The following is an 18,228-nucleotide window of genomic DNA, read 5'->3' as shown; positions in this document are numbered from 1 at the left end:
GCTCCTATTTCTGTGGGTTATGAAACATTATAACGCTTTCGGTCTTTGCCGGGTTATATCCTGTTGTTCTGACACGGAATGCGTTCGAATCTAGTCTGTACCGGATTGGGTTTTTAATGCGAATGAATATTACGCTGTTTTATATTGAAACATTTTTTTATTTTAAACTGTTTTGTTGTAAAATGTTTATAATAATTATTGTTTATATTGTTATAAGTAGTAGTTTGGATCTGTTTGTGATTATTAATTTATTGTTTTGTATAACCTTGCAATATATAAGTAAATAACAAATCAATTTGATTTTTTTTAATCTTAGCCATGTTCAATAATATTTACATTAAAGGACAAACATATTTTCATGCATTTTTTTTTTAAAGATTAAATTTTATCATTAGTTGTTAAATCGCTCGGCAAGTTATAACACGGTTACAATTAAAAGGAAATATTGACGAACTAGGCGATTTATTTAAGAAGACAAGTAAATATTTAAATATAATGAGTATCGAGCCGAGCGATCTCCGCGCCAGTAATCAGTACTGCGGCACGCCCCAATTTTTTGACATCTTGTTATATCTCTGAAGCTATTGGTCTAAATTGGAATACGTAAATGTCATTTTTCATAAACGGTTAATGCCTAAACATTGCATGTCATATATCTATATCTATATCTATATCTATACATACTAATATAAAAAATTGGAGTGTCTGTTTGTAATATTAAAATAACCACTTTTTATTAAATACATAATATGCATGTATAAAGGGTTATTACCAAAATAACATTTTTTTTAAATTCTGGTTTGTCTGTCTGTTTGTTCCGGCTAATCTCAGGAACGGCTAGACCGATTTTGACGGGACTTTTACTGGCAGATAGCTCATGTAATAAGGAGTGAATTAAGCTACTTTTATTTTAGAATTACATATAAAATAATAATAAAGTCACGCTGCAATGTCCAAATACAGTACCGCGCGCAGCCCTGACGCATGCCACCACTCCGCCGTCACGTCGGGTGCCTCCCACCACCGACTTAATATCACAAAAGCTGCCTCATAAAGCTCATAAGCTTAAGTTACAGTAGAATCTGCGAACAAAACAATAACTTTTTTGTTAAATTCAAACGCGCACGAAGTCGCGGTCACAGCTAGTTTGTTTATAAGAATATAAAATACAAGGCTTGTTCACGATAATCTAAATTTAAATCGGGTTAAACTCCGAGTGCATAGCTTATTATATACTAAAACCTTCTTGATAACGTACTGAATCTTCGGGTATAAATTTTTATGTGTATTTTTTTCAGTTGGGAAAAAAAAAATCTTCGTTTGTTGATACGTTATGACGAAAACATTGGTGATAAAACCAATTATTTCATTTTAAAGATTAATATACTTTTATTAGTTTTATGACAGTACTTTAATAAATACATTTATATAACGTGGCAGCCTTTTCTGTAGACATATAAGATATCTGAAAATCTTCCGAATAAATGATATTAATACAATATCTTTTATAATTTGCCAGTATTCCCCTGAAAAGGCACATGTGTAAATTTCCCTAATTCCGTGTTAACATTATACGTTAAATTTATATGTAATACCGTATATAAATATTAAAAACAAAATAATACAGCCTATAAATATCTGCTGGGCTGGCTAAGATTAGATTTGGATTATTCCACCACTCTTCCAATGCGGGTTGGTGGATAAAAAGTAGGAGATTCAGATCACGGTGTTTTCCATCTCAGCTGATTACGAACACTGTGAATTAAAGATAATAAAATACAGAATACCGTGTTGCTTGCCCAGAATTGAACCTGCAGTCTTCGGATAAGATGCAGGCGTTCTAACAATTATGTCGACTCGAAGCTTTAATCGTAACCGGCAATAAATGCAAATGTGTATAAATCAATTCATTCTATATTTTTTTATATCATGGGGTGGAAGGAAACATCGTGAGGAAATCTGCATGTGTCTAATTTCAACGAAATTCTGCCACATGTGTATTCCACTAGCCTGCATTGGAGCAGCATGGTGGAATATGCTCCAAACCTTCTCCTCAGAGGGAGAGGAGGCCTTAGCCCAGCAGTGGGAAATTTACAGGCTGCTAATGTAACTAATGTCATGATTGCGAAAACGAAATAGATTTCGTTTGTTTGTTTGTATAAGTCATGTTTAATACCATTAGCTGATACGTGATAATTAGTTAATGATTTCTATTTAGAAATTTTTAACTTTACCGTTTAATAAATTCAAATCATTTGTAAAAAATTCATTGTTAAAGAAGGCATATTATTAGATACAGATATACAGATGATAAAAAAGCGTGGAGTTAATGCTTGTTGACATCCAGGCAGGATGTATTGCATACATATATAATTGTATTTAACTAACACGACTGTATTTTTAGATGTTGAAAAAGAGTAACTACCGAGTTTCTTGCCGGTTCTTCTCGGTAGAATCTACATTCCGAACCGGTGGTAGCTTCACTTAATATAGTTTGTTAAATGACGATTCGAAAGTGCTTGTAAAAGCCTACTTAAATAAAGTATATTTTGAGTTTGGTTGATTTTTGATCATAAAATAAAAAGAGTATATATTTCCATCACAAAATAAAAGGATACAAATATCTTCTACAAAACTTCCGGGGCTGGAATCAAATTTTCACGTATTCGGCAATCTTCGAATATCTTTTGTGGCGTTCTTAAATTTTCTTTCACCACAAAACGAGAAAGAGGTTGGTCGTCAGGTGCAGATTTAATCGTACTTCAATCATTGTAATAACCTATGTCCTCTCTTGGAGTTTAAACTGGCTTCATACCATCAAAATCGGTTTAGTGATTTGGTGATACAGTTGGTTTCCTATTTAGTAAATTATTTTCGCCTCAAAATCGTGACGTGACAAGTTCTTCTTCTCAGGAAATGTCACACAAAGAAACGTCAAATATGACCTTGAAATATTTTCTCTTTGACGATAATGTTAATGTCAAAATAATGAGAGGGATTTAAAAGAAAAAAAAAATACTACTGATTGTTAGATATATTCGATAAACTTTGTTACTACTGCATTCTGTTTTTAGTACAAATTGATTACGCGACAGGTATTTGATACGAGCTACGTAAGTTTCCTGACATAGGTTGTTGATTAATACGAAATTATACATTATAATATATATCCTTGCCTTTATATAAAATATTCATATTTATTACCACGTAAATACAAAGGATAATCAATTTTATATCATTGAGAATAAAGTATAAAATTACTTAACAATTTACAGAATAACTTCAAAACATTGATAGGTTTAAGCGTAACGTATGACACAGGCGTGTGTCAAACGTCTTTGAAATTCATACGTGCGAATAAAATACACTATTCATATATGGACACACTGGAAAATCGCTCTTATTATGTAAAACATAAGGCTCAAAGTATGATAGATGTGGTTTCATAGTAAATATAGTTTGGTACATAGAATATTAATATATTGTATGACTCGACGCACCAAAGCTTTGAACCAACATTTCATAGATAATTTAATGAATAGATGCGTATTATTAATTTATTTTATTTTAACATACAATTATATGACATTTATAGCATATACAGTAATACATATATCAGCTGATTTTCCACGGATAATAATTACATATACACAAATACACACATAAACACAAACATTATACATTTAAACGAGATCAATAAAGGTTTAGTAAAGGTACATTAAGATTATATTATAATTAGGGAACTACGAAGGTACCAATAAAAATTGCGTTGAAGAAATGGAGGTCGTTGATCAAAACTATACAAAGAAATACATTTGGAAATAACAGAAATTCTTTTTTCTCAATTCAAATTTAATTTATTTAAATAGCGTGTTATTCTTTCCAATCCGTGTTAAATAAATCTTTGATTATTTAACAAGGCAACATATATTCCTCATCTGAGGTATTGCAAAATGATTGCCTATATCTAACAAAAAAAACATTACACCTTAACTGACTTAACAGATACCTATGAATTAATAATTAATACATGAAACACCTGTATACGCTATACTAAACGATGTTGTTCTGAGCAGGTTAATGAATAGTCACAGCGTCAATTCGCTTATCGCTGTTTTATGAAAAAAATAAATAAACAACTAATTGTAACATCATTTATTTGCTATGTACCTGCTTTTTGTTTATTTTATATTTTATTTTGTTATTATTGTATAGTTTAAAGTCTATAAGTGTTGACGACGAATACCGATGTACGGATAAATCCAATAGGCTTTTTGTTACATCGTTTTTGATACAGTACAATATGAATAAAATGTATATACACTTAAAATAAAAAAAAAATAAAAAAATTGAGTCATAATCATTTCGCAATTTATTTATGGAAAATAAAAAAGAATCACCTCGACGAACGTAAGGATTATCACAGATTTGCATATGTCTATATCTACCAGTAGTTACTATGATATTTAATATTTACAATAGTAGATATCCCTACTCGACAGCCGCTCATTTTGAAACACTATGTTCCAGTTTAAAGTACGAGAGAGATAGAATAATTACAGCTGTGTGTAACAGAAAAGGATAAAACTAACCCATGGTTGTCGGGACCATCAAACTATTGATTGATAGTTCTAATAAAATCAAGTGACCACTTGCCATCAGGCTCCCCATTAGAAAAGCTTTCTACGAGATATTAATGAAAAAATTCGCTAATTGAAGGCAGTTGATAATAATTGCTGATTTTAAGAACTTACACCATCTGATCTTTATATTCTATGATATGTGAAAACGGAAGAACGCATACAGGCTGAAGAGTTAGGGTACTGGTACTGGTAGGGGTACTGTGTGTCCTAAGTTCGGATTTAAACGCTCTTTTAATAGTTTTTTTGGTCCTTTTACCGTCTGGGGTGTCAGTTTTTTAATTTTCTATACATTGTTAAGCATTCTGGTACAAAATGTACCAATCAAAGCGACTGTTTTGGCTTATATTACACCTAGATATGGGATACTTTCATGGTATTGGTATAATTTTTTTTTGCTTTTTTTTAAGGCCACATATGTAAATATAAAAGGTGTGACTGATAAGTTTCTTGTCGGTGTTTCTTGGTAGAATCGACTTTCCGAACCGGTAGATGCTTTGCATTTAATTCTATACTGTAATATGACGATTTAAATTTCTTTTTTGATTTTGATTTAATAGTTAGATTATTATTATTAAACCATTTATATATTTTATAAGGATGTACATTGTACATTCACATACGTGATAAAATTGAACCCTTTAAGGACCATCCTCGCGTCTGTCTGTCCGCTGCAAAAGATCAGTCTGCCGCTGTAGAGAATTTTATCAAATTCGACGAAAACCTTCGTGATCGTAACAAATGAACTGTCATTTTGACATCCAATTAAAGGACGGATTTATTAACGGTAGTATATTAATATTGCATATCGATAATAATAATTTAACATTTTGAGCATCACTCTTAGTTATGAGGAACATTCAAAAAAATTCTCATTCATAATATTCCTATGGAAAACAAAAATTCGAAATGATAACGTATTTATTTAATTTCAGCGAGAAGTAACAGGATCAATTGGTCCAATGGGTACTATTGCCGTCCTCTTACACGAGAACATAGAAAATTAAAGCCCCTTGTTTAATGAGTTTTTCAAATATATATTTTTTTTAATTTTATATAAACTTAAACAAATAAAGAACAAACATTTGACTTCTTTTTTAATTTTTTTTTTTTCGATTCTGTTTTAACGTTTGCCTTTATTAAAGTTTATATTCCAAATAATACTTTCTTGGCGGATGCTTACGGAGATTAAACTAATGTACCAAATCTCAGCTATCTTGACTCAGTAAATGATAGAAAATTCCAAATATCACCCGCACCACCTAGATGTCCGAAAATCCCAACAGCGCGATTTTTAAGACATTTTCTGCCTCGCACAACCACTCTGTGGAACCAGCTTTCGCCGACGGTTTTTCCGAACCGATACGACTTGGGAACCTTCAAGAAAAGAGCGTACTCTTTCCTGAAAGGCCGGCAATGCACCTGCAAGCCCCCCGGTGTTGCAGATGTCCATGGGCGGTGGTAGTCACTTTCCATCAGGTGAGCCTCCTGCTCGTTTGCCACCGATGACATAAAAAAAAAAAAACGCTATCGCTCGTTTATTTATCGATACTAATATTATAATTGGAAAAGTAACTCTGTATGGCTGTCTGTCTGTTGCTCTTTCACAGCCAAACTACGGACGAAATAACACCAATATAAGGTAACTTAGTCTGGTGAACTAAGTCTGGGTGTCTGTCTGTTGCTCTTACACAACCAAACTAAGAACTAAACATCAATACCAATTATATTTATGTTATTTCGTTCGTATTTGGACTAGAAGACATATTATCTTTACCAATATTATAAATGCGAAAGTAATTCTTGTCTGTCTGTCTGTTATCAGAATTTGATGAAATTTTGTAGAAAGCAAGCTTGAATCTTAAGGAAGGAGAGTTAATCTTAAAGACTATTTTTTACAGATAAAACATACGACCTCAAACCACCCCCTCCACTAAGTAAACTAGTAAGTCATAACTAGGCATATTTCTTTTAGAACTCAGATTAGATAATATCTTTTGAAGCTGAGTGTAATTATAATGTATACGAATAATGGTGTCTGGTATGCGTTGGACGATGTATTGAGTTCGAGCTACACACTCAGATAGCTGCGGTCTTGTAAAATTTACTCGCTTGGAATAATCTTACATTTTTTTAATTCGAATGAAAGATTGTAAAGATTTTTATTGTAACAATAATAACACTTATTTCCTTTACAGCCGATAGCGGTATTTATTTTAAAGTATAATAGTAATGCCTTATTAAAGAATTAAGCTTAAAGCTTGTGTTAGTGTTAGTCAGGGTTGATCCTGCGACTTTTAACATCGCTAGGCGGCCTTTAAACCATTTCGCTATTGACGCTATATAAATTAATTATATGTGTATATAAGTACGAATTATAAACACAAATTAAGCACATGAAAATTCAGTGCTTGCACAGATTCGAACAGGTAAAATTCTCTTGAACGTGAATATTTTTAGCAGTTCCATTCTATAGAAGATTATTTCTCAGTCGTCAAATGTTTATTACTGATGTACGGTTGTACCGTATTGTAGAGGATCCTTTGAATGTTACAAATATTATATTCCTGTATCACTATCAGACATACTTCGACGATATTAATTAGTTTTCGAATTTGTGTTTAATCTTTAAGCTATTAATATATGTTTATATAAAATCTATATTAATATTATAAAGAGGAAAACTTTGTTTGGTTGTAATGAATAGGCTCAAAAACTTCTAGACCGATTTAAAACATTCTTTCGCCATTCGAAAGCTACATTATCCACGAGTAGCATAGGCTAAATTTTATTTTGAAAAAAATAGGGTTCCGTAAGATATTTGGGTTTTTCGGATTAAAGGTGTAAAAAATCAACCAAAAAAGTTAGTTGTTTTGCGTACGCTGCCTAAACCATAAAGGATAGAACCATAAAATGTTCAAATTCATTGTAGATCTTATAAATATCTACAAAAAAGTCCGCGACACACTATACCTATCTGTGTCAAGTGAGGCACAACAACCATTTTTTTTATTTAAAAATCTTGAATTTTTTTTGGACTACGTTTAAATGCATTTATTTTACTAATGCTATTATCCTTATCCAAATAATTTCTCCCAGGAATGAAACAGTCAACGAAATAAACAATTTAATTATGCAGAAAGTACCGGATGAAGTTAAGTGCTATAAATCCATAAACACCGTCACTAACATCGAGGACACAGTGCACTACCCCCAGGAATTTTTAAATTCTCTTAACCCCGCTGGGCTACCACCTCATGAACTGTCGTTAAAAGTTGGCACGCCGATAATGCTTTTCAGAAATTTAAGCCCCCCCAACATGAGTAATGGCACGAGACTTCTTATAAAGGAGCTAAAAGATAATTTAATAGTAGCGAAGATTATTATCACCGGCCCTGCAGCTGGTGAATTAGCTCATATAACAAGAATACCCATGATTCCTACTGATTTGCCTATACCCTTCAAAAGGCTTGAATTTCCAGTAAAATTTTCTTTCGCACTAACGATAAAAAAATCCCAGGGTCAAACATTCAAATTAGTAGGAATTGATTTACGAAAAGGATGTTTTACGCATGGGCAACTTTACGTTGCCCTATCACGGGCCGGGGCTCCCGACCATCTGTATATTTTGTTACCTGAAAATAATTTAACATCAAATGTTGTGTATAGAGAAGCTCTACAATAATCGCTTTAGTTATATATCCTAAAACAACGGGTTGCACTCCGGGTCTGCCGGCAGAAGTGAAAACTTAGTATTAATTACATTTAAATATTTTCATCATTAACAACTTTAACATCCACATATAGACTATCTATGCACATTACATTACATTAACAGGCTGTAAATTTCCCACTTCTGGGCTAAGGCCTCCTCTCCCTTCGAGGAGAAGGTATGGAGCATATTCCAGCACGCTGCTCCAATGCAGGTTAATATTTCTTACAGCACCATTGTCTATCAGCGATGGTGACCACTTACCATCAGGTGGACCTTTTGCTACCTAACCTATATCATAAAAGTAATATCAAACTGTCTCCATACCAAATGTCATATAGATCGTTTCAGCGGTTTAAGTTCGAAGAACTAACAAACAGATTTACTTTCGAATCTAACGAGAACATTAATTTATAATTACGTACATAAGTAAATATCATTTGACAGTCTATAATCACATAATATATATTATTGTGTGTGTATTATTGAGATGTAGTTGTGTTGTGTTGTGTGTTGTACTTTAATATAAATATTCTCATGTAATAGTTGATATCTCCTCTCTCATATTTGCAATTATCTGTTCTTATGGTAATCTTTCCTAAAAGCGTACTCTTTCCTGAAAGGCCGGCAACGCACCTGCAAGCCCCCCGGTGTTGCAGATGTCCATGGGCGGTGGTAGTCACTTTCCATCAGATGAGCCTCCTGCTCGTTTGCCACCTCTAACATAAAAAAAAAAACTTCTAACACCAAAGGTTGTCTGTGGTCGCTATGAGCTCTACGACCGTCTCTGCGCGTTTTTGTTTATTGATTTTTTTAGCTTACCTTTATCCATTTATGTATATATTGTCCAATAAAGTATTGAAATAAATAAATATTATTTCCGAGAAACTTAAAACGAGTTCAAAACGAATGGCATCCGAATAAAAATAAAACGTAGACATTCTTCATTTGTCCGCTTTACACTTGAGGAATGCGTAGCTAACCCTGTAGACTGGAATCATTTATAACAGTTTCGAGTAAAAAGTCAACTATAAGCTACACTTTAAAGAAGTAAAATATATATATTTAGAAGTCAATTAAAGTAATTTATATTCCAGTGCTGATCCCTCTTTGTTTGATATATATTACAAAACTGTTAGTATCTATCCGAATTGTAGACAGAGGCGCGCAAATCATCTATACTACTTAGTTTCTTGTCGGTTCTTCTCGGTAGAATCTACATTCCGAACCGGTGGTAGCTTCACTTAATATAGTTTGTTAAATGACGATTCAAAAGTGCTTGTAAAGCCTACTCGAATAAAGAATATTTTGATTTCGTTTTCGAAGTTTTTTTAAGCGGCTTACAGTACTGACAGAGTAATTATTTTTCGTTGTGCCCTCCCCTCTCTAGCTCGCTTTCTATTGTATAAGCATTTATATTATAAAATTATTTACATTACATCATACATACATACGTTAGCAGCCTGTAAATTTCCCACTGCTGGGCTAAGGCCTCCTCTCCCTTTGAGGTGACGGTTTGGATCATATTCCACCACGCTGCTCCAATGCGGGTTGGTGGAATACACATGTGGCAGAATTTCGTTGAAATTAGACACATGCAGGTTTCCTCACGATGTTTTCCTCCGCCGCCGAGCTCTAGATGAATTATAAACACAAATTAAGCACGTGAAAATTCAGTGGTGCTTGCCTGGGTTTGAAGCCGCAATCATCGGTTAAGATGTAGGCGTTCTAACCACTGGGCGATCTCGGCTTAAATCAATTAAAAATGGCAAAATTATTTAGATTAAACATATTTTCTGTTATTTTGTTAATTCATACAAGATCCTTAATAACAAATATTGTCATTGTCAATTTATTAATTTAAAATCGTTGTTTATTTATTACGATGTGTCAATTATTTAAAACATATTAAATAGATATAACGCTTTTTTAATATGTTGGTTTTCAAACGCTAACATAGCCAGGGCCGGACCGTAAGTTTAAGGGGCCCTGGGCTTAGGTGCCCACCTAAGACATATCTGAACGTAGACTTGAATTAAATTAATTGAATGGGTTTTATTAATTGCAGGACTCGCTGGACTGCAAACCATACGATCTGTTTAGTTTAATAAAGTTATGAATTCTTTTGCTTTATCGTCTATTTTTGACTTTGACTTGACTTAGCTGGGGCCCCCTGGGCTGAAGCCCAAAAAGCCATATGGTAGATCCGGCCCAGAACATAACTATGATGGAAAAATTTAATAAATATAAATTTAGTATTTCAAAGTATTTATTATAAAATAATTATTTATTTAAGGGTTATCAGTAAACACGTAAGCTAACACACTCGTTTTTGTTTTTTTTTAAATCTTCACTCAAAACTGTTCATAAATGCCTACTTAAAAACTAATACTTATTTGGTATTAACATATATTTATACATAACACAATTGAATACATAACATATTGGATATAAACTTCCCTCTCTATAATATTACTATGATAGAAATATAGTTGTAAATTTATATCAAAGGTTCCCCCTACTATTTACTAAGCCTGCGTAAATGTCATTATTTATTGCTAGCATTATTTTGATATATTTGCCAATACGTTCCGTCATGCGCCATTTTGGATTGGCGACGTTGAATAGGATTTCGAATATTTTTTATATGAATAGCTATTGAATTTAGATACCCACTGTTGGGCATACATTTCCTCTCCAATGATGAGATAGATAAGGTATATAGCATATATCTCAACGAATATCAAATCAAGCAAATTTTTATAGTTTCTTTTGCTGGTTCTTCTCAGGTCAGGGATTTTTCTTTTCCGAACCGGTGGCAGTGTTTAATTTGACTATAAATAAATAATATTGGATAACATCACATACATTACTCTGATCCCAATGTAAGTAGGTAAAGCACTTGTGTTATGGAAAGTCAGAAGTAACGACGGTACCACAAACACCCATACCCAAGATAACATAGAAAACTAATGAACTTTTTCTACATCGACTCGGCCGTGAATCGAACTCGGGACTTCGGAGTGGCGTACCCATGAAAACCGGTGTACACACTACTCGACCACGGAGGTCGTCAAGTGTCAATAAGTAAGTCAAAAAGTAAGTGTAATGCTTCCATTTTGAATAAAGGAATTTGTATTTGAGTTTGGGTATAATATTAAATCGTGCACAAATTATGTGTTATACAGACAGGTGGTCTGGCAAATAGGCTACCTGATGGTAAATAGTGCCCAAATACATTGGCACTGATTGATTTAATCATACCTTATATCAACAATGCGCTTCCAATATTACTGATGTATTATGTCCCTTCATGCATGTAATCATATGGGTTATCTCAGCTTTTAAACCGGAACACAACAATACTATACAAGTATTGCTGTTTGGCGGGAAAATATATGATGAGTGGGTGGTAGTTACCTTTGTGTTCATTTCGTTCTTTTCAGTGAAAGGAAACACCGTCAGGAAATGTGCATGCGTTGGCTGATAAACGATCGTTGAACGTGTTTTTATTAGAACAGGAGCTGCTGTTTTCTAAAGAGGAGCAGCTTTAGCCCAACTGTGGACATTGACCGTTTGCTTGTAATACGTTACAATTTACAATTTACACCCGCGACTTTTCTCGCGAGTGAAGAAGGGGTACACGTGTTAAGGATAAAAAGTTCTAAATAAATTCATGGCTACAATCTATCTCTATTTAAAATTTCGTTCGTCCGTTCTGCCGTTCTGGTTTTGAGCTCCAAACATCCATCCACACAAACTTTATCATTATTAGTATTAGTTAAATTAACAAATAAGCAAATCATCCCTCCGATTGCTTGTAAAATCGCGTCCCCTGTCTTCGGTCTAGTCGCTAAATAAATATTTATCAGTAAAGTCGAATGAATAAAAATGTAATAGTTTTTCTCGGTTGTCGGCTACAAACGGACGTACGGACTGAATTGAGCAGTTACGGGACAAGTTGCTCTTAGCTAGGGTGACCATATATTCTTGACTTATTTAAGAATTACGTCAAAATCATACATATATTATTTTGACAGATTTGTTTTATTATTTGACTTCCTTCAGACTGAATAATACTGCATATTCGAATTTGGAACAAGGACGGTACCCGCCGAGGCGGGCTTGAACCCGGCTTTGTCAGCGTTGTAGGGATTCCTCTACTGTGAGCGTTTAAATGAATGGAATGCGTTTCCGCATGAAATTCTGTTCATTCTATGATATACTTACATATATGTATATTATGTAATAAGATATAATGACATTATTAGTCTATTCGGCTAATTTATAAATATGCGGGTCATTTAAACTCAAAAAGCTAAAGTTTTTTTTTTTATGGTACAGTTTGGTGGACGAGCATATGTGCCATCTGATGGTAACTGGTCACCACCGCCTATAGACAATAGCGCTGTGAGAAATATTAACCATTCCTAACATCACCAACACGGCACCAACCTTGGGAACTAAGATGTTATATCCCTTGTGCCTGTAGTTACACTGGCTCATTCACCCTTCCAACTGGAACGCAACAATACTGAGTTGGTTGGCGGTTAGAATATTTGATGAGTGGATGGTACCTACCCAGACGGGCTTGCACAAAGTCCTACTACCAAGTAAAAAATTACGGTAAATATCATTAAATTAAATACGTCCCGTGGAGTTAGAGAATACCCGCCGATTACCTTGTTAGAGAATAACCGCCATGGCTGAAATAGGATAAGACGCCATAAGGTACACTTTACCTTATATTCTTATTTTTTATTTTCATAACCATATACCTAAACTACTTTTTCCTGTTACTTTATCTATAATAGATAAGACAGCTATCTATAGATACACTGTTAGTGTTAAGGCAGCCTTTATATGTAATTTTATCCTCATTTTATTTTACCGCGAAATTTTGTTACTTTTCTAATTGTGCCATAAAGTTTTTATATATATTATTTTCTGCTTGGGTAATGAACGAAAGCGATTAAACATATATAAAAAAGGATCTTGGGTTCATTAATGTTGTCTATACTATGTCCATATAATGTATTAAGAAGTATATATTTGTAGAAGTTGAGTGCTCTTGTAGAAGCTCTTTAATGATGAAACAAAACAATCATCGTATTATTTATACATATATTGTTTACATATATAATAATATGCAGATGCACATTCCCCTCATTTATATAATACCTACTTGGAAATCTATAATTCATTGTTTCTTATACAAAATATTTTTGGACAAATATTAAATTACATTAATATTAGTTATCTATAATGTACTAATGAACGTCTCCAGCAATATGGTTTACGTTACTTCCAAGTAGGTTGTCAGAAATGTGAAGAAAAAGATAAAAGTTGTCCTAAATAATATGAGGATTTCATGGTCACACCATCGCAAGGCACACTAGCAAGGAGATGGAAAAATAACGTAGTTTAAACTGCGAACCCAGTATAAACAAATGCCTCGCTGGCTCAACGCTTGTGTTTTAAAACATTTTATACGAGAAGATTATAGCTTTTTATTATATATATATATATATATATATGTATATTAAATCAATTTGAAACTATATATTTGACGCATTCTATATTTGAGAAAAAATATGTCAACATATAAATTTTAAATTTAGAATATTTTCTCAGCATATACTTTACCATTCCGCGGTTGATTTTCATGTGAGCGTTGCAATGTGTATAAAAAAATATATATATTTATGTAATAGGTAATCGGGCGGACAAAAGGGCCTGATAGAAAATGGTCACCACCGTTCATAGGCATTGGCGCTGTAAGAAATATAAACCGTACCTTACATTATATCAATGTGCCATCAATCTTGTGAGCTGTGAGCGTTTTTAGTATGCACTGGTAAAGAGCCCGAGCTAGATGAGCCCGTAATATAATAAAATTGAAACTGATTCTCAGCCAGTATAAAAATATGGCACTTAATACTAAAATACTATTTTTTTTTTTTTTTTATATTACGTATATAATATAATAATGTTAATATTTAAGACTGATTGTTAATTATTACGAGAGTGATTGAAAACTTTCTTGTTGTTTCATTATTAAAGAAGATTAAATAAAAAACTTTGATTCGTATAACTTTATAGTATAGTTTTGTTTTAACTTAAAAACAGAGCCTATTGTTGAGATTATAGAGATCGGTTTTCAAGTTTTATTATAGTGGTCGAGAACTAACTAAATTCATGGAGATCTGAATTCAGTGGCCGAAAACAGCCTAAATCGGAACTTTTAGAAATTTATATTTTACTTTTAACAATTTTTATATGATACTGGTAAATAAATGAGTTTCAAATATAAAAACTAGATTATTTCTTGACTTCAAATAAAAATAAGCTACTGATCTGGGACTAATATACCTTTAAAAAATTCATTTCGCAGTCATACATCTGCTTAAATGGCCGAAAATAGGCGAAATCACCCTAATTTTGTTTATTAATAAATTGCAGTTCGAAGCTGGCCGGTCATTAGTCGTTGCATAAATTCTTAACGAAAAAATACTATATAGATACAACTCACATATCAAAAAGACAAGATATTCATTACATCGAATACATTGTACATATATAAGTCGGAGGAGCAGGATGCCGAACAGTTGGATTCGAGGATTGATCCGACATTTGGAAGACTATGCGGGCGTGAAATGGATATATTCACAAAATAAAACGTATTTAATATCGTCTAATCACTGTATTAATTGATTCAATAATCGTATACCACAAAAATATTAAAAGATTACAATAATTCATCTCGATTAAGAGCAAATGGGTTTGCGACCATCGCATTCGAGTCGCTTGTCAAAACATAACGACTCGCGTTGCCATGACACTTACAACTCCATTCGGGGTGACCCGCTCTTACAAGTAAATCAGCCATCAAACATTATTGCCAACTCCTCGATTAATTAATTATCCAAATCAACAACCGTAGTAACCACGCCCCGTTATATATATAATATTTTATCAGTAAAAACTTACAAAAAAATAATATAATAAAAGCCGAGAGAACACCAAAAATCAATCGCTTTCATTAAAACAATGGATTTTGATTTAACAAACTCCTTTATTATATAGACAGGGATGGTTCAAGTCCAGGAATATTAGCGATTTTTATATATATATTAATAATTTCTACTTTGTCTGTCTGTTGGTCTTTCACGGCAATATCGATGAACCGATGCTTGGTGGTAGGGATCATCATATATTTTACCGCCAAGCAACGATACTTTGTATTATTGTGTTCCGGTTTAAAGGTTGAGTGAGTCAGTATAACTACAGGCACAAGGGACATAACATCTTAGCCAAGGTGGGTGGCGTACTGGTGATGTATCGCTTGGGTAATATTACCTACACTACTAATTTCTATGGGCAGTGGTGACCGCTTACCATCAGGTGGCTCATTTGCTCGTCCGCCAACATAATATATCATTAAAAAACCAAATTTGATGAAATTTAGTATAAACCAAGGTTAAACTCAAAGGTAGGACATTGATACGTATACGTACTGACGACCAACCTCTGAAATGTGACCAACGTCATGGGCAACAGTATCATTTTGTAGTCAGAATTTTCTCAGACAAAATTACTTTTAATGATATCAGTCAATCTTAACAATAGCGCAAGGTTCGACTAGCTAGACATGCTAATATTTTCTTTTACAGTGTATAATATTTTATTACAAATTTAAATTGCGAAACGTTTAAATTTATGAACGAGTGTTCTCGCAGTTGTGAAAACAAAAGAAATTACATTTATCATACAAACCGATCTTTAATTGCACCAAAGAAGTAGAGCGTCTCATGTGAAGAAGGCATATTATACGATACAAGAGTATATTGATGATAAAAAAGCGTGGAGTTAATGCTTGTTGACTTCCAGGCAGGAGACATGACATACATATATAATTGTATTTAACTAACATGACTGTATTTTTAGATATTGAAAAAGAGTAACTACTGAGTTTCTTGTCGGTTCTTCTCGGTAGAATCTACATTCCGAACCGGTGGTAGCTTTACTTTAAATAGTTTGTTAAATGACGATCCAAAAGTGCTTGTAAAAGCCTACTTGAATAAAGTATATTTTGATTTTGATTTTGTGCCTATAAAAATACACGCACCCTTTTTAATTTAAAATAGACTGATAAGTAGGTGGACTGGCTAATGAGGCTGATAGTGAGTCACCACCACATTGGCACCATAATAAACATTAACCATAGTCAAAATCTACCAACTGCAGTAGTTACACTGATTCAAACCGGAGCATAAGGATACTACGTAATATTCAGTGATAGAAAAATTCACAGTATATGGCCGAGTAATAAATAAAACAATTCTGGTAATAGAGGATGAAACAGCGGTTCACTGCTAGTATTTATATTAAAGTACCAATCACTTATGACTTAGAGATAAAAACTTGTAAACTGCGAGCTCAGCAATCCAACGCGAATCATTGTTCCGAGCTCCTATTATTTATTGAATGCTTTTCAGGCAATTAGCCGGGTGGATGTGATCTGGTTGCTTGGCAACTTGAAGATATGTGCTGAATGAGCTAGAATATCTTGGTGTTTATTTGATGTTATAATTTACATGGTATATAAACTTTTAAAGGTCTGGAAATCGTTTTGATATGTCTTCTAACTTATAGTGGTTTACTTTGGACTATGGTTTAAATTTGCGAACACACTGAACAGTGATCAACAGTGGGATGATGACAAATATCGAAACAGCTAAACCGTCTTGGGATCAGGGTATACATTCTGCTTCGTCACTGTACCTGAGATGGTCTAAAAAAACTGTAAACATTATTTATTTATTTATTTATACATGATTGCACTCTCATTAAAATCTCATCATCGGTATGTAATATTTGTGATTGTGTTAAAACGAAAACAAGGCGCGGATCGCACAAACACAAGCTGCGGGCCACATGTGCCCCCGGCTTTATACAACCCTGATTTACACATGCAAAATTTTCACCTTCATAATTTTACTAGCAGCCTGCCCCGTCTTCGCTTGGCTGCTTATTAGTAAGGAAAATTATGTGATATAAATTGATACCCAATAGCTCAGGAATAATGTAGCCTTCTACCAGTAACTTTTCTTTTAATTGGACCAATAGAATCAGAGAGGTTACCCTTGTTTCGTATGTCGCTGTCTTGTTCCACTCTCAGCCGCTCTCGACTCTACTTTTTTATACGTGACGTAGGTATAATACATATAACATTTAATTTTAATAATTATGTATTTATATATGCATAATTATTACTATTTACACTCATGCATAATAGATTTTTAAATATAGAATACAATATATATAAAATATATTTAAAAATATAAAATACAGAGGCCAACCAGTGGCGGGAACAAGGTCCAAGCCACCAGTGGTCAGGGCCCCAGAGAGAGGAACTTCCTCACAATACGCGCCGTGCCGAGGAGTACTGCCTTCTGCATCAGGCCCTTGACCCAGCTGCCTAACGAGAGCCTCTTAAGGTGTTGGTCGAGGCTCTTGGCCATTAGGCCATTCGCTGAAACGACTATCGGCACAATAACTGCTGTATCCACATCCCACATGTCGACAACCTCGTGAGCTAAGTCAAGATATTTTATTTGCTTATCCTTCTCAGCCTTCACGAGATTCTCGTCATGAGGGATGGTGACGTCAATAATTATCGTGCGGCGCTCTGACCGATCTATCACCACTATATCAGGCTTGTTGGCGACAACAGTCCTGTCAGTGATTATAGATCGGTCCCAGTACAGTGTGATACAACCATTCTCGAGAACTGGGTCGGGCACATACCTGTAGTAGGGTACCTCTGATACCACAAGACCGTATCGAAGTGCAAGTTGTTGATGGATAATCTTG

General features: G+C 33.8%; 1 protein-coding gene across 1 annotated transcript; it reads left to right on the top strand.

Moving 5' to 3' along the window:
* The first annotated feature begins 7,773 nt into the window (after window positions 1-7,773).
* On the top strand, window positions 7,774-16,910 carry LOC135194203 (uncharacterized). The gene is made up of 2 exons (XM_064219356.1): window positions 7,774-8,121; window positions 16,851-16,910. Exons 1-2 carry the CDS (start codon window positions 7,774-7,776, stop codon window positions 16,908-16,910), a joined length of 408 nt encoding a protein of 135 aa, XP_064075426.1.
* Window positions 16,911-18,228: the final 1,318 nt, after the last annotated feature.

This window comes from Vanessa tameamea, chromosome 27 (assembly GCF_037043105.1).
Source record: "Vanessa tameamea isolate UH-Manoa-2023 chromosome 27, ilVanTame1 primary haplotype, whole genome shotgun sequence".
Lineage (NCBI taxonomy): Eukaryota > Metazoa > Arthropoda > Insecta > Lepidoptera > Nymphalidae > Vanessa > Vanessa tameamea.
The sequence above is the reverse complement of the archived record's forward strand: the minus strand, read 5'-3'. Positions and strand labels throughout refer to the sequence as shown.